At 40.2% G+C, this 25,223-nt stretch overlaps 2 protein-coding genes across 2 annotated transcripts in view; one reads left to right on the top strand and one right to left on the bottom strand.

Annotated features, from left to right (window-relative positions):
- Nucleotides 1–25,223, bottom strand: part of egfem1 (EGF-like and EMI domain containing 1) — a 55,130-nt gene that overhangs the window by 18,886 nt on the left and 11,021 nt on the right. Inside the window, exons 5-19 of the mRNA XM_035911664.2 lie at nt 19,213–19,335; nt 14,968–15,090; nt 12,504–12,629; nt 12,131–12,253; nt 10,789–10,911; nt 9,915–10,052; nt 9,586–9,708; nt 9,162–9,284; nt 8,842–9,084; nt 8,551–8,679; nt 6,568–6,696; nt 6,078–6,206; nt 2,305–2,439; nt 1,815–1,949; nt 623–748 (exon numbers count right to left, since the gene is read on the bottom strand). Of these exons, the coding sequence (XP_035767557.2) occupies nt 623–748; nt 1,815–1,949; nt 2,305–2,439; nt 6,078–6,206; nt 6,568–6,696; nt 8,551–8,679; nt 8,842–9,084; nt 9,162–9,284; nt 9,586–9,708; nt 9,915–10,052; nt 10,789–10,911; nt 12,131–12,253; nt 12,504–12,629; nt 14,968–15,090; nt 19,213–19,335 (2,028 nt within the window). The remainder of the gene's footprint in view (nt 1–622; nt 749–1,814; nt 1,950–2,304; nt 2,440–6,077; nt 6,207–6,567; nt 6,697–8,550; nt 8,680–8,841; nt 9,085–9,161; nt 9,285–9,585; nt 9,709–9,914; nt 10,053–10,788; nt 10,912–12,130; nt 12,254–12,503; nt 12,630–14,967; nt 15,091–19,212; nt 19,336–25,223) is intronic.
- Nucleotides 3,032–5,945, top strand: LOC102780535 (EH domain-containing protein 2-like). Its single transcript, XM_006799880.3, has 6 exons — nt 3,032–3,389; nt 3,511–3,687; nt 3,802–3,899; nt 4,291–4,703; nt 4,806–4,970; nt 5,077–5,945. Exons 1-6 carry the CDS (start codon nt 3,169–3,171, stop codon nt 5,635–5,637), a joined length of 1,635 nt encoding a protein of 544 aa, XP_006799943.1. The 5' UTR covers nt 3,032–3,168; the 3' UTR covers nt 5,638–5,945.

Raw genomic sequence — 25,223 nt, 5'->3', positions numbered from 1 at the left:
GGAGTTATGAAAACATGAGATTTTGATCCACTATGTAAGATCATCTGAAAAGTACAATCATACAACGATTCCAAACACACTGGTAATTCAATAAAAATATACCTATATGGAAAAATAACACAATGGATCACTATCAGTTATGGACTGGCCTCCGCAGAGCCCAGACCTCTACATTACTGAAGCAGTGTGGGATCATCTTGACAGAGAACAGAACAAAAGTCAGCCAACATCCAAAGAAGAGCTTTGAATGTCCTTCAAGAAGCCTGGAGAACTATTCCTGAAGCCTGCTTAAAGAAATTAAAAGAAATATTGACTAAGGGAGTTCATGTTGTTTAAAGTTCGTCATAGATATTCGTCAAGATATTGACTTACAAGCTTGTTAGGTGCAGTGATTTATTTAAAAATGTCCAAACATAACATGGAAACCCAGTATATAAGGCAAAAAATGTTTGTACAATTCTATTTATGTTTTTCCAGCAAATTAAAGGAAAAGAGGGATGGCTCAAAACCTTTGCACATTTCTGTAACTCTCTGAGAGGGGTAACAAATGTCCAGCCTGCAAACAAGAAAGATAATTGATTGTCTTCTTTCTATTAATATAGGACATTGCAATAATGAATACCTTCCTGGCACGAGTGTCCCATCTTTCCATCAGGACAGATGCATTGTCCAGTTATGGGATCACAAGGAGCTCCACTGCAATCACAGGTCAGAAGACAGTTCTCTCCATAGCTTCCAGCTTGGCAGGCTAGCAACACAAAATACACAACAGACATGATGTAACAGGAGAAAAAATAAAAGACTGGGTTACACAACAGTGAAAAAAATGATTAAGAGAGGCAGCTGGACAAGTGAAAATGTTGAAATCATAATCACTTGATGCTTATTTATTCAGCCTCTGCCAAAAGCTCCTGCTGTAATAACTGAATTAAATCGCCCCTGTCATGACCTGGCCTGCAACTTAAGGTATGGACAACCTAGAGAAAAAGGAAAAAAACACTTTTATTTGGGTTGCAAACCCAGCAAGCCTAGGTTTGGACTGTGCACTAGTGCTGACACATGGTAACTCTGTTATCTTAGTCCGCTCCACAGAGACACAAAGTGATGTTTTTACCAGAGGCTCCTGAGAAATATTCAGCATCACTCTAGAGCACAGCACAGAGGGTTGAACTTTCCATCAACCAGCAGAGTAAACAGCCAGAGGGCACCCCGCTGTACAGGAACCCTACTTTCTAGTTGTGTAGTTTGCAACAACAAGAACACCTGCACTGACCAGGTGAATTCATAGAACGCCTTTGATGCATTTCACCTACTACATCCGCGTAATCAGTCAAAGCTATCAAATGATGAATAGACTAAGGAGGCGAGGATAGAGGAGTAAAGAAAGATCTATATGCTTTGCGGGAAATTAAAAATGTGACAAAGCTGGGCAAACACATAACAAAATGCGCTGCTTTGAAAAAGGCACACAATTGCACAAGCAACAACTATGCAAACTATAAGCATGCGTGCTGACACGTGTCAGTATGCCGGCCCACGCAGTTCACAAATTCACACACATTATTACACTGTGCGGTCTTTCACTATAAAAGCTGTGACCACATGAGTGCACTGTGGAATCGACCTCTGTGGAATCGAGCTCTGTGGAGAACACTGCGTTTGTAGGGGTTAAAAGGAACGAGTGATATTATTAATGCGAGCCAAACATCTGAAAATAACTGCACTGCATACGTTAGACAAAATAACTGAACATGTGCTCTTACATTGGCTTTTACAAAGTGCTTTAAATCTTTTTTTTGTATTTTTTTGCTTACCCAGTTGACAGTTATGTCCGTGAAGCCCTGCAGGACATTGCTGGCTGCACTCTCCAGTCTTGGGGTCACATGACCCTCCACCTGGACAGTCACATGGCTGCTCACAGCCGGGCCCGAAAAAGCCTGGATCGCATTCTACAATGAGACACGCAGATGCATAAAAGATTAAGATGATGTGCAGTCTCTAACAAAACATCTTGGATACCTTCATTGAGTAGAAGTTTGATTCTTAAAGACCTCCTAAACTCTTCTTCTTCTACACACTATTATACTAAAACTGTACTGCAAGGAAACAGCAAGACTCCCCTTTGTAGCTCACATTAGAGATGTGTTACTGCAACTGGAAACATATTTGTTCATGTTTAGAACCTTTAAAACAGCTGAGAAAGTAATACGCCCTCTTCTATTTTCAGCATTTGGCCTGAAAATGTAACCAAACACAAATCTTAACCACTTCATTCCTGTCAAGGAATAAACTTGCTTTTTATACCTTGTTCACATCGTGGGCCGTGATATGCAGCCTTGCAGAAACAGCTTCCCGTTTTGGGGTCACAGCCAGTGGAATGTTCTTGAACACAGTCGCACTCCTTGGAACAGCCCGCTCCGTGCGTCCACCTGGGACAAGCTGAGAGGTTTTAAAAACAGACAGAAAAAGGCTGATAGTATGGAAGTAGAAGGTTAGATTATCCTCTTGTGTTTGAGTAATACTACGCAAAATACGTTCATTAGACTGATAGCTGCAGAAATGCTGCACTAAACCAACTTCACCTTCTGTTGTCTAAAGTTTAGCTGGTCACAATTTCATGGAAAAAAGGAAAATATATTGAAATTAAACATTCTTTGCTATCGAAATGCACTTAAGTATGAGCCAAACAAACACACCCAGTCACCATGTTATGACAACGATAGATTTCTGCTGGCTGAAGTCATGTGACCGCTGCCTCCTGTTTCTCCTGATTTATTGAACTTTGACTCCTCTGACTGTTTTTGCAAGTACTTTAATTTCTGCTTGTATATAAACGCATTTAATAAGCAGATTTAAGTTTTGTGCATGACCTTTAAGTCTGACAATTGTTACATCCCTGTGGGTGAATCTTGCCAAAACTGTCCCCGCACAGCAACAAAAGCTGAGCTGCACTCCACCCTGTCCCTCTCGATATTGGCTTTATGTTAGGTGCAGCTGCAGGCTCCAGTTACACCCTCTCCACCCTCTCTAACGTCCCGCTGCAGGATGAAGCAGACAGCTGTGAGAATCTGATAATATGCCTTGTGCACATTCTTCCATCATTTAGTTGGGTCTAAGAAGAGCGAGCAGCTTCCACACTGAGAAATTAAGAGTAAAACTGCTGTCGCCATGTCCTTCCGGAGGCTTTGGAGCACCCCGAAAGCAATGGGGGACGTCAACATGGTGACAGAGGAGCTGAAGAATCTTTATTACAAGCGGCTGCTGCCAGTAGAAAAATACTATTCTTTCCATCACTTTCACTCACCAAGCTATGAGGACGCAGACTTTGACAACAAACCGATGGTGCTGGTGATGGGTCAGTACTCAACAGGAAAGACTACTTTTATCAGGTAAGCTCAGGACTTGGATCATTAAAAAGAAAAAAGGAAAAAAAGGATCTGCATGCATTAACTTGCCATGTTTTAAACAAAGGGAGATAACAGTGCTGGTTTGCACCATGTGTGTCTCAAGGTATCTCATAGAGCAAGATTTTCTTGGTAGCAGAGTTGGGCCAGAGCCAACCACTGACTGCTTCACTGCCCTCATGTATGGAGAAGTCGAGGGAATCATCCCTGGGAATGCCCTCACGATGGACCCGAAAAAGCCCTTTCGCAACCTCGACCCTTTTGGAAATTCGTTTCTGAACAGGTGATGAGCGTTCACAGAGGAGAATTCCTGTTTGTGTAATGTACTGATAGGATTATGCTTTGCCATTATTCCTATAAATGAATCAAGTAATCCTGAAATGCATCACATTTACAGGTTTCAGTGTGTTCAGATGCCAAATCAGATCCTTGAGAGTATCAGCATAATTGACACGCCAGGCATCTTGACTGCTGCTAAAAGAAAACTGAGCCGAGGTGAGGCTGAATGTCTTCTAATTTCCCTTTTACTGCCAGGGGAAATTAACAAGCCTTTGCTTCTATTAATGTTGGACTGTGGGAGCAGAGTGATAAATGTAGTAGACCCAGTGAAGTAGGAACATTTCAGCCAGCAAAATTCAAACACTTGAAGGCAGAAGCAAAGCTGATGAAAGCAGTATGACTTTGGGCTGGCAGGAGATAAGCTGAGAGGAACTGAAAAGCCTTTGCTTCGTTTTATGGACACATTTTTCAGTGGGTGTAACCGAAATGGCTTGAAACCAGTGAGGACCTCTGGGATGTGTAAAACGTTCCTCGATGGCTTGAGGCTGTGAGGCTGTGTTACATACAGTCTTAATGAAACCCCTATGTTTCTGTTCCTTCTCCCCAGGCTATGACTTCGCAGCAGTGCTGCGCTGGTTTGCAGAGCGTGTCGATCGGATCATCCTGCTGTTTGACGCGCATAAGCTGGAGTTTTCTGATGAGCTCACACGAGCATTCGGGGCCCTGTGCGGTTATGAGGACAAGTTGCGTGTGGTTCTCAACAAAGCTGACAGGGTGGACTCTCAGCATCTGATGAGAGTGTATGGCGCCCTCATGTGGTCACTGGGAAAAGTGTTTCGAACCCCTGAGATTTTACGGGTTTACATCGGATCCTTCTGGTCAGAGCCGAGGCAGATGTGCGACCACTACCAGCTGATAGAGTTGGAGGAGGAGGATTTGTTGGCCGATATAAGGAACCTGCCACGCAACGCTGCAGTACGCAAGCTGAATGACCTGGTGAAGAGGGCGCGCTTAGTGAGGGTCAGAAATCAGCTGTTTCAAATTCCAACCGGTACTTTGCATATACATTTACAAATCCAGCTGCTGTGGTGACCTTTGTGACTCCCTTGTGTTTCTTCACAGGCTCATGCACACATTATCAGCTATCTGAAGCAGGAGATGCCAACCATTTTTTGTAGAGAAAGCAAGAAGCATAATCTGATCTACCAGCTTCCCGTGATTTTTAACAAGATTCAGCAGCAGCATCGTGTCCCAGCTGGCGATTTCCCCGACTGCACAAAGATGCAGGTCAACAAAACAACTTCTTTGATTGTTGTTTAAATACCATATTTGTTAGATTTCATTTACTCTAATGTTCTGTGTTAGTCTCACATGCGATTGCACATATTTTCAGGAGAAACTTTTGGGGCAAGACTTCTCAAAGTTCAAGAAGCTGAAACCGAGCCTTATGGCCTCCTTGGATAAACTCCTCAGCACTGACATCGCCAAGCTGGTCCCCTACATCCAACAACAAGAACAGAGAAAGAGATCCCTCCACGGAGTGCTGGACGGGGAATTTTTGAGAACATTCAAGCCCGAGCATTACAGCAGAGACCCGTTCAAAGAACCTCCCGTAGATGAGGGGAGCGAGCTAGATTTCGATGAGTGGGTAGTGGAGAAATACAAACCCAAATACGATGAGATTTTCTACAACCTCAGTCCAACTGAGGGCAAACTTAGCGGAACCAAAGTCAAAGAGTGGATGACAAAGACTCTTCTGCCCAACTCTGTGCTCGCCCACATCTGGAGGCTGTCCGATGTAGACGGGGATGGCATGCTGGACGATGAGGAGTTTGCTTTGGCGGTCCACCTCATCGAGGAGAAAGTGGAGGGCCACTGGCTCCCCAGAGAGCTGCCTCCACACCTGGTGCCACCATCAAAACGGCTAAGTGAAGCAAGCGACGTGTCGGTGTGAACTTGTCATCCAAAGGAAACGGAAAGCTGAGAACGTGTATTCATTACAAGTAAAATTAATGTAGATTTTTGACAATGTTGGCAGTTTGAGTACTATGAAAACTGAAGTGTGTGTGTGTGTGTGTGTGTGTGTGTGTGTGTGTGTGTGTGTGCAAACCTGAAAACGTATTAACAGCTGACACAACCTAATGCTTACCGTTACTGGTTTTGAATGATTTGATTTTGAAGTATTATTCACACTTTTTTTGACAACTACGTTATTATTGTCATCTTATAAGGAAACACAACAGCAAATATTGTCAGTTGCATGGACAGTCTCTCTTCAGCTAATGCAGTAAAAGTTTCATATTTCCTGACTGATAAGCTTTTCTTTAATATGTGACATTAAAAACATTGACATTGCTATCACCAATATTTTGAACTCTAACAATTCTCACTCACCCAGGTGGCAAAAACGCCCATATAATCCTGGAGGGCACAGGCAGCCTCCATAGAGACGATGGCAGTGCACACTGTTGGGACAGTTGCACTTTCTTCTGCAGTGCCTCCCAAAAAAACCCTTTGGGCAACCTGTGAGCAAGAATAATGCCAAATAAATTAGTCCCTGCTTAGATTCAAAAATACAACAGAGCCCACATGCCTCATTTGTGAGAAGACATCTTTAATAATGGTAATGACTCATTCAGCACACACTGAAGCAGAATATAGGGCAGTGATTTCCAAAAACTGGGATATCAAGATGAATCTAGTTACTTATAAGATAATCGCCCTGGTATGAAACAGCATAAATCTTTTTAATGACTCGTCAGTTTTAGAGGATAAAAGCATTCTGACAGATGTCTAATCACATAGTCAAATTCATGTGGAGGGGGTCGCAAGCAAACTAGACCCAGGTGGTTGCATGCGTCTGTAGGAATGCGTGTATACAAACCATCCTCGCAGAGCAAGCCTTGCACCCCAGGGGGGCACAAACACTTGCCAGTCACAGGGTCACAGGAGCCTCCATTCTGACAGCGACACAGGCTGTTGCAGGCCTGCCCGTAGCTCCCCTGTGGACAAGCTGAAGAGAAAGGAGATGAAGATTTTTTTTGGCTCAAAAAAAGTTCAGTGTGGAAATCCAAAGATATATATATATTTTTTAAATTTGAAAATAAACACATCAAAAGCTAGAGTTTTGGTCTAGGCAGTAAACACTTTCAGCTTCCGTCCTCTCTTTCCTGGTGTTGTGGGTTTGCCTGACTTTCTTAATCTCAATGGCCTTGTTAGCAGTTCTGAGAAGAAACAGCTGGCTGTTTAAGACGTGCTCAAGTATTCGAATCCATCAAGTTAACTGCTGCTTAACTTCCAAATCGCAGCTTCTTTACAACAGTTTTATATCGCAGGATGAAATTGTTTAAAATAGTGTAGCAACGGCAGCACCCTGTGGAACAGGATAAGAACAGGAAATATGAATGAATTAATATATAAATGAAGGGACAAGACGTATTTAGAGAAATCATAATAATATATGAAAAAGGCAGTGAACAGGTGAGTAGGCAAGGGTGTCGTTTTGTATTGAGGTACCCTCTTGACCCTCTTGACCTTTTCTAGTTCTCCCTAGAAAAAAAGTTTGTAATCTCAAGGGACTTCCTGGTTAAATAAAATAAATACTTAAGGCATCCTGAGGCAACATGTATAACAAAGAGAGCTCGTTTTAAACACCATAAATACTTGTAATGCTTCAACAGCCGTATTAAGAGTTGGCACACTATTTCAGCGATATGATTCAAATATAATTCAATTATTTGAGATGTGGGAAAGAGTAACCCAGTTAATTATATATTTTTTATATATATACACAACTTCATACAATAAAAATGTTATATCTCACATTTTTTAAAGGCCAAACATGGCCCATATTTTTTTTCCTTATAGCCCCCTATGTTGTTGCCTACTGCACCATTCCCCATATCTTTGCCTCAGGCAGCAATATTCCTCATCTACTCCACCTGAAAATGCTGCCCAGGCCCATCACCTTCAGGGTGTGCATCTGAACACTGCCTCCCTCAGACTCTCGTTTCAGATTGCTTCTAATGGACTTATCACACGTGGCTCTCCTCCTCAGGTTCAGACCAAAAGACAGCCATTAATCACAGAGTTGGATGGGAACAATGAAGCTTTGCTTTGTAACCCAGTAGTGGACATCCTTGGCCTCAGGCTGTGCTCTTGCTGTGGGTCCTGGCCACACTGTAGTAGCAGACAAATTGATTCCCCTGGCCCTCTTGTGTTCTGGAGCCCATAAACAACACAGCCTCCCACACAGGAGCCGTCAGGCTTTGATACATGACGCTGGATCGATGCACACAGGGAGCTATGTCATCTTTCTTTAACTAGACCATACTGCTAAAGGCAGTTCAAATAGCTCTGGGAAAACATGTGCTACAATCCAGGCTATGTGCATGCCTGTCTATGCTGTACTGTTCAATGTACAACTGAATCAGATATGTGATCTGGACATGACTCATTCGATTTGGTCAATTTTCCCATACAAATAAATAAATAAATAAATGTCTCCCCTTCATCCCTTTCTGTCTGAAAGTGAGATGAGAAGATGATCATGTGCCACTTAAAATAATGGTAAATATGGAGCCAGTTTCCCCTCTAAGGCTTTGTCATAATGTGTCATTTGTATACGAAATACTTTTATAAAGCCACAATTTTTAAATTTTTTGTGCAAAATAAGCCAATGAGATATAGCCTAGTATTTAGAAATCCCACCATATAGTTTTTATTACTTCTGGATGGAGCAAAGTCGTCATGCTAAGCTAACTTGCTACAGTACACTGATGACAGGTGGCACATGATTTAGCCCGAAGGACAGTGTTTGTGTTATGAAGGAAAGACGTCACTTCAGAACACTTTTAAAGATCCTCACTCTCGTTGCAGATGACCCCCGTCCAGCCAGGCGAACATTCGCATCGGTCTCTGTTTTCGTTGCACGCTCCATGCACGCAGTCTTCACAGCTTACACTGCAGTCCTCCCCAAATGAGTCATCTAGACACACTAAAAAAGGAAATTCCAAAGGAAATTCCTGAAGATCATCAACATTTAATAGGAAAACAAAAGGAGAGTAATAAAATAATAGTGATCTGGTCAGGCACAAAGTGCAGACTCAGCACACATGCTATGTTTTTCTTGTTTTGGGGTTTTGTTTTTTTACTGTACCTATGTGACTTTCCAGTCTGAGCTCTCCCCTGCGCTCTCTCAGGATCTCTAATACTTTTTCACTGTCACCACGGTGACTACCATCGTCGTCATCATCTTCGCTGCCGTAATGGGAGCGCAAGGCTGCCGTGTACTGCAGGAGCTGAGGAGCGTTGCGGAACAGCAGGTCTGGTAATCTGCCAGCCTCGAGCTGCACTTCCTCATCTTCTTCATCTTCCTCTTCCAGCTCTCTGCCGTAAAGAGCTAAAGAGACCAAGTACAATGTTATATGTCAAGAAGAAATGCAGAGTGGTATTTGGAAAGCTGAAAATGTTACTCACACACGCAAGAGCGCCGGTCCTCATTCAAACGGAAACCCTGTTGACAAAAGCACTCGTACGCTCCCAGACTGTTGATGCAGTATTGTTCACAGTCCGAGGTCTCTGCCAGACACTCGTCAATGTCTAACAGAAGAAAATGCAAACATAGTGCAAGTATATGAAAAGGTAGTGTAGCACTGCAAGATGACACAGATATGGATTTTTTTTCTACCCATCCAGAAGTTGCACTTGACTGTACATCGCTTTTTGAGTAAAATGTTCTTTCCCCCCCTTTTCTAGTAGGAACTGGCCTTGAAAGGATTAATTTTTCAGGACTCACTTAGTAAATACGCTTTTTAGAATTTGTGTCATACACAGCTTTGCCACAACACAGAAAACCTTAATAAGTACCAGACTAGATGATCTGCTAAGAGTCCAACCTTACCGTCACAGCTGCAACCGTCTGGATTTAGTCTGTAACCAGGCCAGCAGCTGCACTCATAGCCGCCTGGATAATTTTTACAGAAGTGGCTGCAGCAGGACTCCTCACTCACACACTCATTATTATCTGTGGAAAGTATTAAAGAGCTGGTATGAAGAGATCCTTCTAAAGGACTGAAGCACAGAGCCAAAACACATTAAATGAAACAGGTGAAAACAAAATAAAGAAATAAAGACAGAGTACTATGTCTTTAAAGCATTTTTAGTACTTAAATATATATACATATATATATATATATATATATATACACACACATATATAGAAGGTCTGACCTACACAGGTCTTCCTGTCTTGGTCCAGCTGGTAGCCCTGGTTACAGGAGCAAAGAGGGCCATTGGTGGTATGCTCACAATGATGAGAGCAACCTCCGTTGTTCTTCTCGCAGCTGTTTACAATCTCCATCTCAATGCCTGGAGATGAAAGGATCAAACCGCAACAACAGTACACACCCACAGATGAAATATAGGGTCAATGACAGGGGGCATTTTTGGCTAATAGTGACTCTGTAAATCACATTTAATTTTGCATTTTATATGCTCAACATAAATACCTAATGAGAGTATGATGGATTTAAATAGGATATAACTTAGGACTCGGTTGAATTTAGAGGCATATCACGCATGTCAGTCCTGTGTGCTACACTGAAATATTTACAAGCAAAGTTTTGTGATTCAAATTAAAGAGCAGTTTACAAGTAACCTGGTATTTGCGTTGTGTTCTATTGTTAGCAGAAAAAAAAAGGAAATGATTTTAGAATGTGCAATCTGCACCAGCCTGCGCTATAGTGTGTAGTGGTATTCATATTTATTTAGCAAGGGAAAGGTTACTAGTTCAATTCCCATTACAGTCAAAAAATCCCTTTGGGGTGGCATCAGGAAGGGCACTTGGTGTAAAATAAAACTCTGTGGAGCTACCTGACGTGGTGACAACTTCTCACAGCCGAGCAGCCGAAAGCCATTTTGTTAAAATTGTAACGTAAAAATTAAAAAAAATTTAAAAAAATTAAAAAAAAATAAGGCACATTTGAATCAGAACATTTTCAACAAAGTCATTCTAAAATGATGTAAGTTGTTCCCTTATTTGCATAATAAAAAGCACTCAGCAGTCTTTACAGTTTGTGGAAGGTAGGCTGAAGTTCTTACTTACGGTAGCATTGTTTAGCATCAGCACCGAGTTCAAACCCCGGATGACACACACAGCTAAAGGAGCCCAACATGTTGACACAACCGTGGGAACACTTGGCATGGCCAGAGCTGCACTCATCAATGTCTATAAGAGGCAAATATTAACACACTTTAGATACTGGTATGACAAATGTCAACAGATACACCAAGACATGTAGGCAGAAACACATGAGCATGAGAAAAGTCCACTGATTGTGTCAAAGATTTATCTACTGTATTACAAAAACTGCAGAATATTATTCAGCGTCATATTAAGAGACAGCGGAGGTAAACAGGATTTCAGTGTTCATGAAACTTGTATCCTGTAACCTGACTTTCTTGGTCAAGTAGCAGCTAAGCCTCTAACCAAATCCAGAGTTCCTAAAACAAGTAGATGTGCGCAGTCCTGTGGAAAGTTAACTACAGCTCTCAACATCTTGTAGAACCACAATTAGCTATAACATGAAGTAACTACTTTCCATATGAGTTTCTCACAATGTAGCGGAGGGAATCTGGCCTACTTTGAATGCCGTTTCATTTAATTGAGATCTGTAGGCATTCATTTATGCACAGTTCTCTTAAGGTCCCATCACAAAATTTAATTTAGGTTGACATCTGGGCATTGACTGAGCCACTGCAGGACCTTGATAATTTTCTTTTTTATTTCATGTCATTCTGTTATAGTTTTGCTGCTGTGCCTGGACATTCTTTTCCATATGGGATGCTTTGGTACACAGTTGAGTTCATGGTCAACTCAATGACTGCAAGGCATGAATCACTACACCTCCACCACCATGCTTGACAGTTGGAATGAGGTCTTTGTGATGATATCCTGTGTTTGTGTTTTATGGCCAAACCTCTTCCCTTTGGTCTTATCTGTCCAAAGGGCATTGTTCCAGAAGCCTTGCAGTTTGTTCTGTGCCATGCTGCCATGTTGTTTTTATAGACAAGTCATACTTTTTCATTCTTTTTGTAACTGAACAATCGGGAACTTTAACATTCAGTATGCTAACTGAGGCTTGCAGAGTCTGGGAGTTTTTTTTGTAGTTTCTTTAAGTCTAAAAGGGTGAGTTTGCTGGGAAGATTATGGCATTGTATGACACACACCTGAATGCTTAGACCTGCTCACACCTGCCAATGATCTAATAATTAAGTGCATTTGATTAGCAGCGCCTCGTTGCTACTTGCCCTCTTAGTTATAGGAAGCAGTAATGGTGTAGTTAGTTTCTCACAGGACTGCATAGAAAACTTCCTTTCTCACATACAGGAAACCAGAGGTCTTATCTGAGTTATAGCTATGTGAGTGAGAGAGAGGGCTTTGTCACCTTCACAGTTCTTAGCATCTCCAGCCAGTGCAAAACCAGGTCGGCAGCTGCAGTGAACTCGGCCTTCTTCTGAAGTACACATCTGGCTGCAGCCTCCATTCCTCTCCTCACAGGGGTCCCTCACTAACACGAGGAGAAACATACACATACATATATTTGCAGAATGAAGCCAGGTCAGGACAGTTTGATGAGGACAATTTGTATTCTTGACATCTGAATCATGCACATTAATATATTTTCTGTCACAACAAGATTCCTAGTAAAATTAATAAGTGCATTAAAATCCATGAAGACTATTCAGATTTTGAGCTGTGTAATGCACAGCTCTACCACTTTAATAGATGTTTCTGCACCAAAAGTTAGGCTGACTTACATTTACAGTGTCTCCCATCCCTCTTCAGCTGGTAGTTCTTCCGACACTCACATTTGTAGTGATTGTCCCCCGTGTCCACACACTTGTGTTCACATCCACCATTCAAGACAGAGCAGGAATTCACAGCTTAAGAGCAAAGAAGATAGACGAGTGCTCAGTAAAAAAAAGTCATAAAGCCCATCCGCTCAGGTGCTCAAGTGCAAATTTAATGGGGCTGAAAGTCGCACTAAGTTTTCAGTAACTTAGAAAGGATGATAAATATAACTGAATTTTCTGGCAATTCAAAATACCTTTCACAGCTCAAGTTGCACAGCTGTATAATTGTGGAAAACACTTGGGTAAATGCAGGAAACTGGAAAAAAAAGGTCTTCAATAGGCCTGTTGGTCCAGTGACTACCTCTGGTTTATTTTCTAATGATCTTTCCATCCTATCATTCCTGCAACTTAATGACGTGCCAAATATGAATATTAGCCGTGTGCCTTCAGGGTGCTCTAAACACAGACATGATGACACAGGCTGTAAAAGTGAATGAACGGCAGGCTTTTAACACTGATGACTTCCACAGACACAATTAGCCATCCCTCTGCATCTGTACCTATCCTTTAACACAAAGTTGCAGCTGGAAACTGAGAGCATTAGGGGACATACATAGAAACAGAGATGTACCAATTTTCTCCAAGTAACAAATTTTTTCATTAAATGACAAATTTTATGGCCCTAAAAGGGTAAAAGTACTTTACCGCCTTGCATTTCTCCTTTTAAATTGTGTCTGAATTTCTCACAAGGATTATTCAATGAAGCTCTGTGCTTCTACACTTTCATTCTGTTTTTTTCACTATGTCTGTTTGTTACATTTGTACAAAACCCAAAGTGAATAAATTAGTTCTGGCATTAACTGTGTTCAGTGACTGCTACCAATGAAGTCTGGTTTTCATTGGACTGAACACTCACTGGCCACTTCATTATGTAGACCTTGCTAATCCTGGCTTCAGAACACCCTTAATTCTTTGTGGCACAGATTTATCGAGGTGGTGGAAACATTCCACAGAGAGTTTGGTTCATGTTACAGCGTCACACATTTGCTCCACATCCATGATATCGCCCACTTTGGGATTACAATTTCGCGTTGTGCTAAGAAACTATTCCCAACACCATTATGCCAACACCCGCAGTCTGAACCCTACCGTCTGAATGTTGCAACACAAATCTAGACTCATTAAGCAGGCAACATTTTTTCAGACATCTATTGTGAGCTGTAGCTTCAGGTACCTGCTCTTAGCTAACAGGAATGGCACCCACTGTCATCCTCAGCTGCTGTAGTCCAAGTTTTCATATCTTGAGATGCTCTTCTGCATACTGTGACTGTAATGACTGGTTATCTGAGTTATTAATGTCTTCCTGTTAGCTTGACGCAGTCTTACCATGTTCCTTTGACCTCTGACATTAAGAAAGCATTTTCGCCCAGCAAGCCGCCGCTCACTGGATATTTTCTTTTTGTTGAACTGTTCTCTGTAAACAATAGAAATTGTTGTGTGGGAAAATCCCAGCAGCTCAGCAGTTTCTGAAATGCTTCGACTGGCTCGTCTGGCACCAACAATCTTTCTTCCCCATTGTAATGCTCAGTTTGAACTTCAGCAGATCATCTTGACCATGTCTGCATGTTTAAAAGCACTGAGTTGTTCATTTATCAGTTTAACTGACAGAGGATTAAATGAACTATTTATAGCAGTTATACTTACATAAGGGGACCCTATACCTTCTACCAGAGTTCATCAACACAAACAAAGAACAACACATGTGAGGGGTCAGATAAAATGCAGTTAGCCTGGCAAACATGACAGTCTACATAAGAATACCATGGAGAGTGAGGAATGCTTTCTTCTATGATTTTTACTGCTGTTTTAAATTAAACATTTGAGCTTTGCGCTTGACTGTTAAATTTCCAATTAAGCTGCTGATGCTATAAGAAAGATTCTACAGTATCTCTATATAAAATGACAAAATATTGCCATAAACACTAAAAACATCAGAGACAATGATGCTGATGGATTCTCGTATACACACTTTCTGCATCCATGTTCCGAGTAAGTGCATTATCAGTGTGTATCCTAAGTATTTGTATGGCATAACCTTTCTAATGTCATGAACGTGTAGTAAAGGGCTCTGATCGCCAGATGATCTGTTGCTTAAGTTTCATAAAATAAATATGGTGAGATTGACATTAATATTCCCATCAAAAGCTTGGAAAGAAAGCTCGCAAGCAAATTCTCAGAATGTCAGGCTATCCTTCAAAAGTGCAATAAATTCAAACCATTTTTTAAAAACTGTATTTTATCTGTTTTATTACAAAGAGAATGACTGCAAAAAATCCTGAATTATTAATGTGGGAAAAATTCGGTGTGGGGAGGAGTAGATAGAAAACAGTTTCCACAAGTGCTGTAAATCCTTTTCTTTAGTACTTACCGATACAAGTTCGACCATCTGAGTGCATACGGAAGCCTTCACTGCACTCACAGTGATAGGAGCCCGGTGTGTTGACACATGTCTGCTGGCATCCTCCATTGAGCTCCTCACATTCGTCTACATCTGAACACACAGATATTCAATGGATGCATACCTCATACAGATATATATTTATATGTATTCATGCACCACGCCTTGCTTCTGACTGATTCAAATATGAAATTTACAGCCATCACAGTGATGAATATGGAACAGTTTCCCTGCTTCTTGATTAAAAGTTTGCGCTTTGCTCAGGAATGAGACACCTGTAACTGTGGTCAGTTGTGAGAGAACAGCGTTTAATTTAATGAAGGATTAAAATGAGCTTTTTAGAAACAAGGAATTTATTACATCCTTAATAAAAAAAAACTCCCACCCAGCATTGAGGTGGTCTAATTAAACATTCTGTTTGACACACGCCAAATAACAGAAAATGAATAACGCAATTTTACGGGATTGTGGGATAAAGAGGTGTAATTGTGTAATTTTAACCAATTTTAAGCTCCAATTTCTGATGCTTTAAATGTTAATGATTAAGTGTGCTGTTCAGCTTATTCCCCCATCAGCTCATTCAGTTTTACTAGTGAAGAAAAACACTGAAAGCTAACTGCATATTATGTCTCCTGTGAACAAAACAATGAAACGGTGAATATCAGCAGCACAAACTACATGTACTCTGAGCTCCGAAGGAAAGACTTTTACAACTACACTTTCTTTGGTGTGAGTGATGAGTGGTTTATCATGCTCTTTGCACACGATTCATTTGTTCACTGTGTTTCCTACAGTTCCTCATGTGTGTCAGAGAGAAGGAAGCCGTGAAGCCAAAAACCTGAAACCTCAACTCACGTATACGTATTGGGGACAGTGCTCATAAGATCCTCCAAAACTCTTCCTGCTTGTCATCTCTGACTTTTTCAGAGTGCACTAATTCCTGTGTTATGTCTGTATGTGCAATGACTGCCCAAATAAAGTTTTATTTTGTGTTTTCTTTTTGTATTTTTCCCAGGAACATGTGGTTCAGTTTATTTGAGCAAGCACAACACAACCATAATTCTGATTTCTCTGAGGTCAGAGAATTTCCTAAGTACTACAAATATACTAAATCACTTTCAGATAGTTTATGTGTGCATTTATTTGTGTTTGTGTTTTGCTCTCTGCACATTTAAATCTCTGGCAAACCCATGTGGGCAATCCTCTCCAAAGTGATTGCAAGACTATAGTCGCCTGAAGAAATTCCTAATGGTTTGTTCCATTCTTTGAACATATACATGGATGTTAATTTACTGCACATTGCACTTGTAAGGTGTGTGCCACTGAAACAAGGCTCTTTTGTATGGCTGCTATTGTGAATGATGCTTAACATCCAAAACAGCTGAACAGAAAAAAGTTTGTCAAGGTTGCTTATTGGTTTCCCCAGTTGAGATAATTTCAGCGTGAGACACACAGTGAGGTGCATGCAGGGCTGGAGGTGTCACAGGTCAGGAGGTCATATCATGTGACAGCAGAACTGTTGAGCTAACACATACAATTAGGCCAAACAGCAGCCCTACTAACATGCTGCTGAACTGCTTTAGTGGCACAAATGAGGTAGAATTTTTTTCTTTTTTTAAAAAAATGGTAGTTTGAATGTTAAAAGACCCCATTTTAGTGAGAACCAAAAACTCAAAGCAAGTTCTCTCACCAAAATCTTCAGGGTGCTTCAGTTTTGGTCAGATAAAACTCTAAAAATAGTAACGTCACTTTCTTTTCTGCCACATGTTAAAGTCAAAAACACTCTTTTCTGCCAGTAATTTAACCACATATGGTGAACAAATGGGGCAACTGTGGTTCAGGAGATAGAATGGGTCACCCGCCCAGGTCTGGCTCCTCCAACCTGCATGTCAAAGTGTCCTTAGGCGAAATACTGAACCCCAAGTTGCCCTTGATGCATCTATTGGAGTGTGAGTCTATGAGTGTTTGGTGCAAGTGAAAAATACTATGTAAGTATCAGGCTATACTTTCACGCAAATTCACACAAAAGCCCCTAAAATAAGAAATGAACAGCTGCTAATGCTGCTCACTCCTGACTTCTCCAGCAACCTGTGAGGCATAAACATGTTAGAGTGACACTACCCTGTCTTAAAGGTCAAAGATCAGGAGCATTTGTTCACACCTGTAGCTTTTAGGAACAAATGGGCGTGCCGCTAACTCAGCGTATTTCTTTCAGAGGAGACAGATGAACTGGGAGGGCATGCTTGTTATAATTTATCAGCACTGCCTGTGTGGACAGATGCATGTGTAGGTCTACAGAGGCCAGATCATTTAAATGTAGCAGATTCAAGAAATACTTGTGGAGAAAACACAAAGGCCACTGAATTACCTCACATGGATGAATGTAAACAAATGCTCACGTTCATTTATAGATGTTTTTAGTCAATAATAGGTGTGTCACTATGTAAAAGTTTCTAAAGTTAACTTTTTTCTCTCTGAGATTAAAAAGCCCAAAAAGTATACAATGAATGGTAAAATAAAGGCCTAAATTAAATGTACAGTGATCATTTTTTGTGCTATTGCTGATGGAACACAGTACCACAGGCTCATGTAAAGGATGGCATGTGTCTGCCTATCCGGTCGTTAAGTGATGACTTGACGAATCCTACTTCCGGGCCTAAAGTAGTCTGCGTTTAATATGGCTTTTGTGTTGTTAACATGTTTAATGTTTTGTATTTTCTTCTATTTAATCTCAAAGCTCCTAAAACAGTCAGTGATCACTGTTGACCTCCCTCGGCTTTTATTACCGCTAATCATTTATTTAAGATCAGTTTTTAAAACCTTAGGATGTAACTACAGCCCAGCCCATGCAGCAGTATATGAATGACTAAGCTCGTATTGTGGATGGATTATCTCAGTTGTTCTCCTGGCTGAAGTTTGGTCCTTTTACAGCATCCTGCCATGCGATTACATGTGTTCCTGACCACCGAGAACACTCACGTTAACTTTTACCGAGTGGAAAAAAAGTTAGCTTGTTTATATTATGCTAACATAGCTGTGTCGCTAGCGGTCACGTAGCACATCATTATATACCAGCTAGCCAAACTTCAGTAACCCTACAAACGTCACTGCTGTTTAGTTTTCTGTCTTCATTTATGTTGGAAGTGATAACAGAGCTGTACGTTTTAATTTGTTTCCAAAACCCCGCAGTCAGGACATGCTATATTGTATTTAGATAGAAGCTAGAGAGCTAACTTCCTGCTAACTTCTAACTCCGTTAAATGTCTTAAATTCAGTTCAGTTCAGTTCATGGATGCCTGGATGTTAAACTCAATTGTTACATCTGGTAGAGCAGAACGCTGATCATTTTATTAAAGATGAAAGACTTTAGACAGTTTTTCAACTCTCAGTAATGCCATAGTGATCGTTTGATATATGGACCTGCAGCGGAGTTTAGGCCCAGACACAGCTAGTGACATCAGACTTAACGACCGGATACAGTAGATGAACACTGAGTGCATCATCTGCATAAAGAAACAACTCCAGTAAAGCTTCTAATCAAGAGAATGAGAAAGGATTAGGAAGGAGAAGAAGATGGGCAGATACTGAAAAATGGATCACGCCAGTGTTTTCCTGCAATGACATAATTATTTTTTCCTAACCAAGCGGTTTTGGTGCCATAACTTTAACTGTTTCAAATGGGAAGTTGCATCAAAAATAAAAACAACTGACGGGTAGAGACATTAGGTGGCAATCATAACGTTATTTTTTACCCTAATAAACTTGCACAGAATTTCCGTGACTGTGTCTTGATTGCGATGCTATCTCGCTGGGAAAAACTTGACCACAGGCTGACAAGCAGCCAAAGTAAGCCCATGCAAAAATGCCTTCATTGTAGTTCCCGTAACTAATTACTCAGTGCATTTATGATTTCAGACTAAAGGTAAATTGAAGCAGGAAAGTGGACTGCCATAAAATGTTGGAAGAGAAGATGATCGCATTTAGGGCTTTCTGTGCAAAAAGCTTTATAGTGATGTCATAATTAATCAGCATTATATTATATTATATTATATTATATTATATTATATTATATTATATTATATTATATTATATTATATTATATTATATTATATTATATTATATTATATTATATTATATTATATTATATTGATAACAATGAAGTTAACCCAGGGAGTCAGTGTTTGTACGCCAGCTATTTCTAGATGTCCACCTTACCATTGCAGGCCTTGCCATCTGGCCCCAGCCTACTGCCTTCAGGGCACTTGCAGTAGTAGCTGCCAATGGTGTTGCAACAGTACCCCTCACAGCCGCCTTCATCCACTTCACATTCGTTAACATCTGAAAGAAGAACATTGAAGGCTAAGTTCACTAAGTTAATTCACAGTTAACAAAACATTGCAGCTTAATTAAATGTGACAAAAAGATTTTTGGCCTCACTGCATCCTAAACTTTTTGTAGGGTTTTTGTTTGTTTGCCTCTTTCCTTTCTTTTTATTTTTTTCTTTGTATTATTGTAGGGTCTTCACCTTACAATACAATGCATCTTGAGGAACTGTTGTTGTGATTTAGTGATATATAAATAAAATTGAAGTCTATTGACAGGATTTAAGGATCGGTGCACTCATGAAGCACAACGAAAGAACAGGAGAAAGTCTCATCCCTGCTGCTCAACCACAAACTGCTCAAGTGCAAGAGACACAATCCTGAGACCACCGAACCTAACACTCCGTTTACCCACAGTACACAACCAAGAGAGATGAACTAAGACCTTGCCAGGGGAGGCTGAGGAGTATGAGCCCCCTAAATGTGAAGCACACCATCCAAACCCTCTTCTTGAAGAGGGGATCCACCACCCAAGTTTTTCAGTCCAGTCACAATCTCCCCAACTTCCACAAACATTGCATATGCGTGTTAGCTGTTACAACCTCACAACATACAGAGCCTTGAGAAACTCGGGACACATTTCATTCACTCCAGAGGCCCCTCCGAACCTTGGTGACCTCACCTCAAGTGATGGCTTAGTCATCCCTTTTGTCCCTAGATTCAGTTTCCTCTACAGAAGGCATGTCAATGGAATTGAGGAGATCTTCTAAGTGTCCCTTCTACTACCCAACTAAAAGTCCTCATTTGAGGTCAAATTTAAAAAAAAAAAAATACTGGCATTAAAACTCTTTTCAAAGTCTTAATATGTTTATCTTACCTTACTTCTTACTTGGTTTTCCCAACCTTCTAATCTGGTGTGATTTCACCACACAAATTTTCCTTTATCTTCTAATATGCATGAAGCGGTAACAAGAAACCCTATTAATATGAATGATCTATGACACATGGCAATGAGATATTGCTCTAAGTATTATTTTTATAGTAGACAGATTGTTGGCTGAAGATTTATAACAGGCAGGTCTGGTAAATATCACTAACATCTGCAGTAGTTATAATCGAGCAACAAAGGAAGACATTTTAATTTATAGCATTACTTTAAAATAGTTTCTGGTTTGTAAAACGGGCTTTCATTTGATATACAGAAATACTTTTTTTTGTTTGCGTATTTCTGTTTTACTGAGGTCCCCACTGTTTAAACTGCTTTCTATTGAAAACACTACAATCTTTCATACCACCTTACTATCCCACACCATTACTTATAGCTGGTCAGATGAGGTTGGCACCTATCGTCCCTACAATCCAAAGATAGCTGCATAGACTTGATCCTGATCAATGAGTGTAAAATGTTATACTGCTGTTTTTTGCCACAGTAGTTCTGGTCCATGATACAGTGTTACAGGACTGCTTTTGAAAAGGGATACGCTGTCAGTGATATGCAGACATCAGATATAGGCATCTCCTGTCAGAGAAGGTGGAAAGGAAATATTATTTAGTATCTTGTCGCCATCTGTTAAAAAGATTAAATGTGGCCCCTAACTGTACATTGAGTTTGTTTATTCTGAATAACAGGAAATTTCCAATGTGGAGAAACAGTTTGGGGAAAAAAAACAGGAAACAGCGCGCTTTTAAAAAAATGCATCATTTGGCAGCTTGTTTTTATTAGATTGAAGGAACACGACAACAGTGTTTGTTTAAATTAGTCTGATGTATCACTTTGTGAAAGTCATAATCTTTTTTTTATTAACATGCTATTATAAAATAACATGCTTTTAATGGTGGTTTTTAAGATTTGTTTAGCTTTTCAAGGGGTAATGAAGGAATAATGTCCTATTTCTTCAATATACCGCTATCTAACTATTCATGCAAAGGCTAATCTAAAGGCACATGCATTTTCAATAAGCCGTGAAACAAAGCCTTTGGTTTCGGGGGAGAAAGAAAGAAGGCTTTCGATTTTAACATACTCAGCAGTACTCTTATGTTGATCCTGCAGGGGGAAGACACCCATGGAGCAACCGATGACTTGGCCAGAGTTATTAAAAGCCAACAGGGTATGAAAGACTGTTTATGTTGTTCAGGTAAAATACTTGATAATATATCTGTTTCCCCACATCTGCATTCTCAAAAAAATAAGAAATAAAGAAAGGATTTGAGTCTGTGTATGTGAAAGCTGCTTCCTGATAACGGCACAAAGCCACAGCAGTCAGTTTAGACAAAATTGTCTCCAGCTGAGCACGCAAGATGCGTTATCAATAGCCTATTCAAATCCTTTCATGCGATGTGATGCAAAGAGCCATAGTTTGGACGAGCGATGCTGAATTATTGCAACCATGTGTGTTCCCTGTGGAGATAAAGAGATACTATACGGCTCCATATTTTACAGTGGGTGAAATCAGAAGCAAGGAAAAGCAGCAGCCGTGACAAATATCCTCGTAAATTGAATGCTTCGCTTGAACATTAGTTGTTACAGGATTTAAAAAGTTTGCAGAGTTCTGCAGGACCTCAGAAACAAAGGATGGGTCGCCATATTTCTTTTTCAGGCCACACCCACACTTGGTTTCCAAGGGCATGCAGGGCTTTCTGGGTAATGTAAAGGGAGACACAGATTCACAATTAATTTCAAGAATTTCTGAAGGAGACAATGATCAGTGCTGATATTACAGATATTTATCTTTTGGGTTTAGCTCTTTGTAAATCACTTTTCCTTAGTTGTTTTATTTTTATAATTAGCATATTGTTTTCCTCAGAAAAATACACATAAATAATGTAAGCCTTGGCTTTACAAGCCTTTACTTACATGGAAGTCCAACACTCTTCCCATTCATCTTTAACAAGAAGAGGCTCTAAGAAACTTTATGCCCATCCGGGAAAACACACACACACACACACACACACATGTGCATACCTATAGCTGTCCACAGAGACACAACCCTGTTCTATACTTTTCATCAACTCACAAGGAAGTGACATAGACTCTTAACCTTACAGCCCTGCCCCCTCACTCACACATCCCTACTTTGATCCTGCAGCTCCCTGGAGCCTTAATGAGCTCTCCGTATTAGCTCAGGGTCATTTGTCATCACCATCAAGATGGTGCGCAGGGAGAAGTGTTCACTTAGTGCCTTTCAAGGCATTTTTAAAATCCAGCTTTTTCCAGCACAAAACAACGCAACGCTTAAAAAGAAACGTGTTAGCGATGTGAACTGTGTCGCCCTGTCATCGTTACTAAATAGCACTTATTTTAATGAGAAGACTGAAAAAACAAAAATGTTTTTCCATTTAAACCGTCACCTATATGCAGGAATTTAATGTATTTTTTAATTAATTATAGAATTCCACATAATTCAGCCTCAAAATCTCTGCAGACAGTCATCAAAAGAAGGTACTTTCAGCTGCTCCCTTCCTTACCCAAGGGGTCACCATAGAGCCAAAGTAGTGCATTTTTACACTAACTTATTTTATCAGGAAGCTATCGATTTTAAACATAGCGATACTGTATATGATCTCAGCTTGTTGCAACAGATGTCTTTGTGAGCCTTCTGCCAGAGCTTTCATCTTCTTGTAATGTATCCATGTATTTATCTTGATAAAGTTCAAAACAAGACGGAAACTGTTTTCTTCTTCATTTATGAATGGAAGTGATTTGTGTTTCCCATCAGTTAGGCCGAACAGAGAGGACAGCTGTTTGAATGCTTTTGTGTTCTCCATAGACAACTATCAACCACCGAGTCCTTATTCCTGGATATCTCATCAGGTGTTATTGACATTACTGCCTTCAGCATAGCATACAGTACCCCGCCCCCCCCCCCCCCTTTCCAGTTTCTCCAAGGACCACCGTTTTTCCTTCCCCTAGAAAAAAAACTACCTTTAGTACATGGACATTAAATAAATCAACAAACCCTCAGCAATGTGCCCATTTTCCTCATGGTAAAACATTTAAAGATACAAGTCTGGATCAATAACTGAATCAGCAGGCGTTGGCTCCATGATTTGTCTCTCTCAGCACTCTTCAATGAATGCAGCAGAGCTTCAGTTGTCATAAGTGAAATTCAAGCCTGAGTAGATTTACTGATTCTTCCTTAATAGATGGAATTTGGGTCTGGAGCAGGACCGGTGTTTATTTCCCACCTATTCTAGATTTGTTTCTATTATGGCAAGTTAACTGTGAAAAGAAATACTTACCAGACAGACCAGTAAATAAAAAGCCTCAGCTCACACTTCTCTACAATAACAGGCATTTTTCAACTTAATGTTACACATTACCAAAAAGATTATTTAAACTGTGAGATTATGCTCTAAATATACACCATGAACTTCTGGAAACGTTCATGAAACAGGACACATTCTTCAACTGCTATTCTACTTCCGCAGCTCCACATAACTGCTATTTCCCAATGAGTTGTAATATTTCAAATGTGAGCTGTTCCAAGTGATGATTTTGTATCTTTTTCCAGTGCATTCCATTAGTTATTTGTTTTACATATATGTATATATATTTTTTATTTATCATTATTTATCGAAGCTGAAAATGTGTGTTAGCTATGATGTAGAAGTGTCCCATTGCGGAGAAGAAGCAAAAGACCTTGTGAACCATACCAAAAGGTCAAAGGTTATTCAGGGACAGCTGAGGAGCTTAAAGAACCTGTCACAGAGAAGGAAGTAAGCTTCAACAATCTGCTCAGCGGCAACTAAAGATGAGACAAAAGGTGGATTGTTTTCAAGATATGGCGAGCTTGAGGAAGGGATACAATCAATCATGGCTCAGAACATTTAGGAAGAATGCCAACTGTCTGTCCCGTCTGAAGCATACAATAACAGAGGGGGTAAAAGGCAGAGCTGGTCATTGGTGATGGAAAGCCCTAATTTTGGATAGCTGGGTATGTTAATATGACGCATTGATATGTGAGAAAGTATTTTGAAAAGCATCCTTTCTCCTTGCTCTTAATTTTCTATGTGACAAACAATTAGCCCTGCTCACTTTCAACCATGTGGTGAACTCACTTGTGCAGCTCACATGCTTCCCATTTGTCTCTTCAAAACTTGTTTTTATTGTAAGGATGGATCAGATGTTTTAGGGGGACACAGATTATTTACTTGGTGTAAACATGCTTTTTTTCTTATCTGTCATTTCCTAATAGTAAATAATAAAACCTTATTTGTTCTCTGACAGTGCAGTACAAGAGACATGAATCACAACAACTGTATGCTATCCTGCTTTCTCCCCCAACATTTAATCCACGGACAACACCAGCGTTTTTCTCTGTAATTACCAAAGTTCCAAAATGAAAAACCAGTTCATTAATTGGGATTAAAAAAGCTGAACTGGAGCCCCTGACTTGATAGTCTTATTTGAACTTTTTGCCCGAGTTTTCTTCAACATCTGGGAAAACCATCTTCCTCAAAAATGCCTTCCACAGAGAGGATGAAACATGGATGTAGATTTATGCCTAACTGTACTGCAGGTACAAGATTGTTCAGCATCTCCGTATTGCCATTTCAGATATGGAATAAACATGATCATGCTAAGGATGATTTTTCAGTTTAATAAAGCTTTGAACGTTACTATTTACTTTTCATTGTGAAACAACATCCATGCCAGGGTCTTTCTAGCTTTTGTGAAATATTACACGTAGTAAGATGTACTAAGTTACACAGCGTCAGCATGTTCTAACTTTCACCATTCACTTCCAACATTTCTCCTAATGCTCCTTACTGCTAATGCTGCCTACTTACTGTCATATATTAAAAGAAAAGTTTACCTTTAAATGAGCAAGAACACGAGTTATAAAGAAAACCATGTTGTTAGAAAAACTAGTGAAGTGTGTAGGCCTGAATGACTCACTGTGC

This window comes from Neolamprologus brichardi, chromosome 14 (genome assembly GCF_056152115.1).
Source record: "Neolamprologus brichardi isolate AB-2024 chromosome 14, ASM5615211v1, whole genome shotgun sequence".
NCBI lineage: Eukaryota > Metazoa > Chordata > Actinopteri > Cichliformes > Cichlidae > Neolamprologus > Neolamprologus brichardi.
Note: the sequence above shows the minus strand (reverse complement) of the source record. Positions and strands in the feature narration are given on the sequence as shown.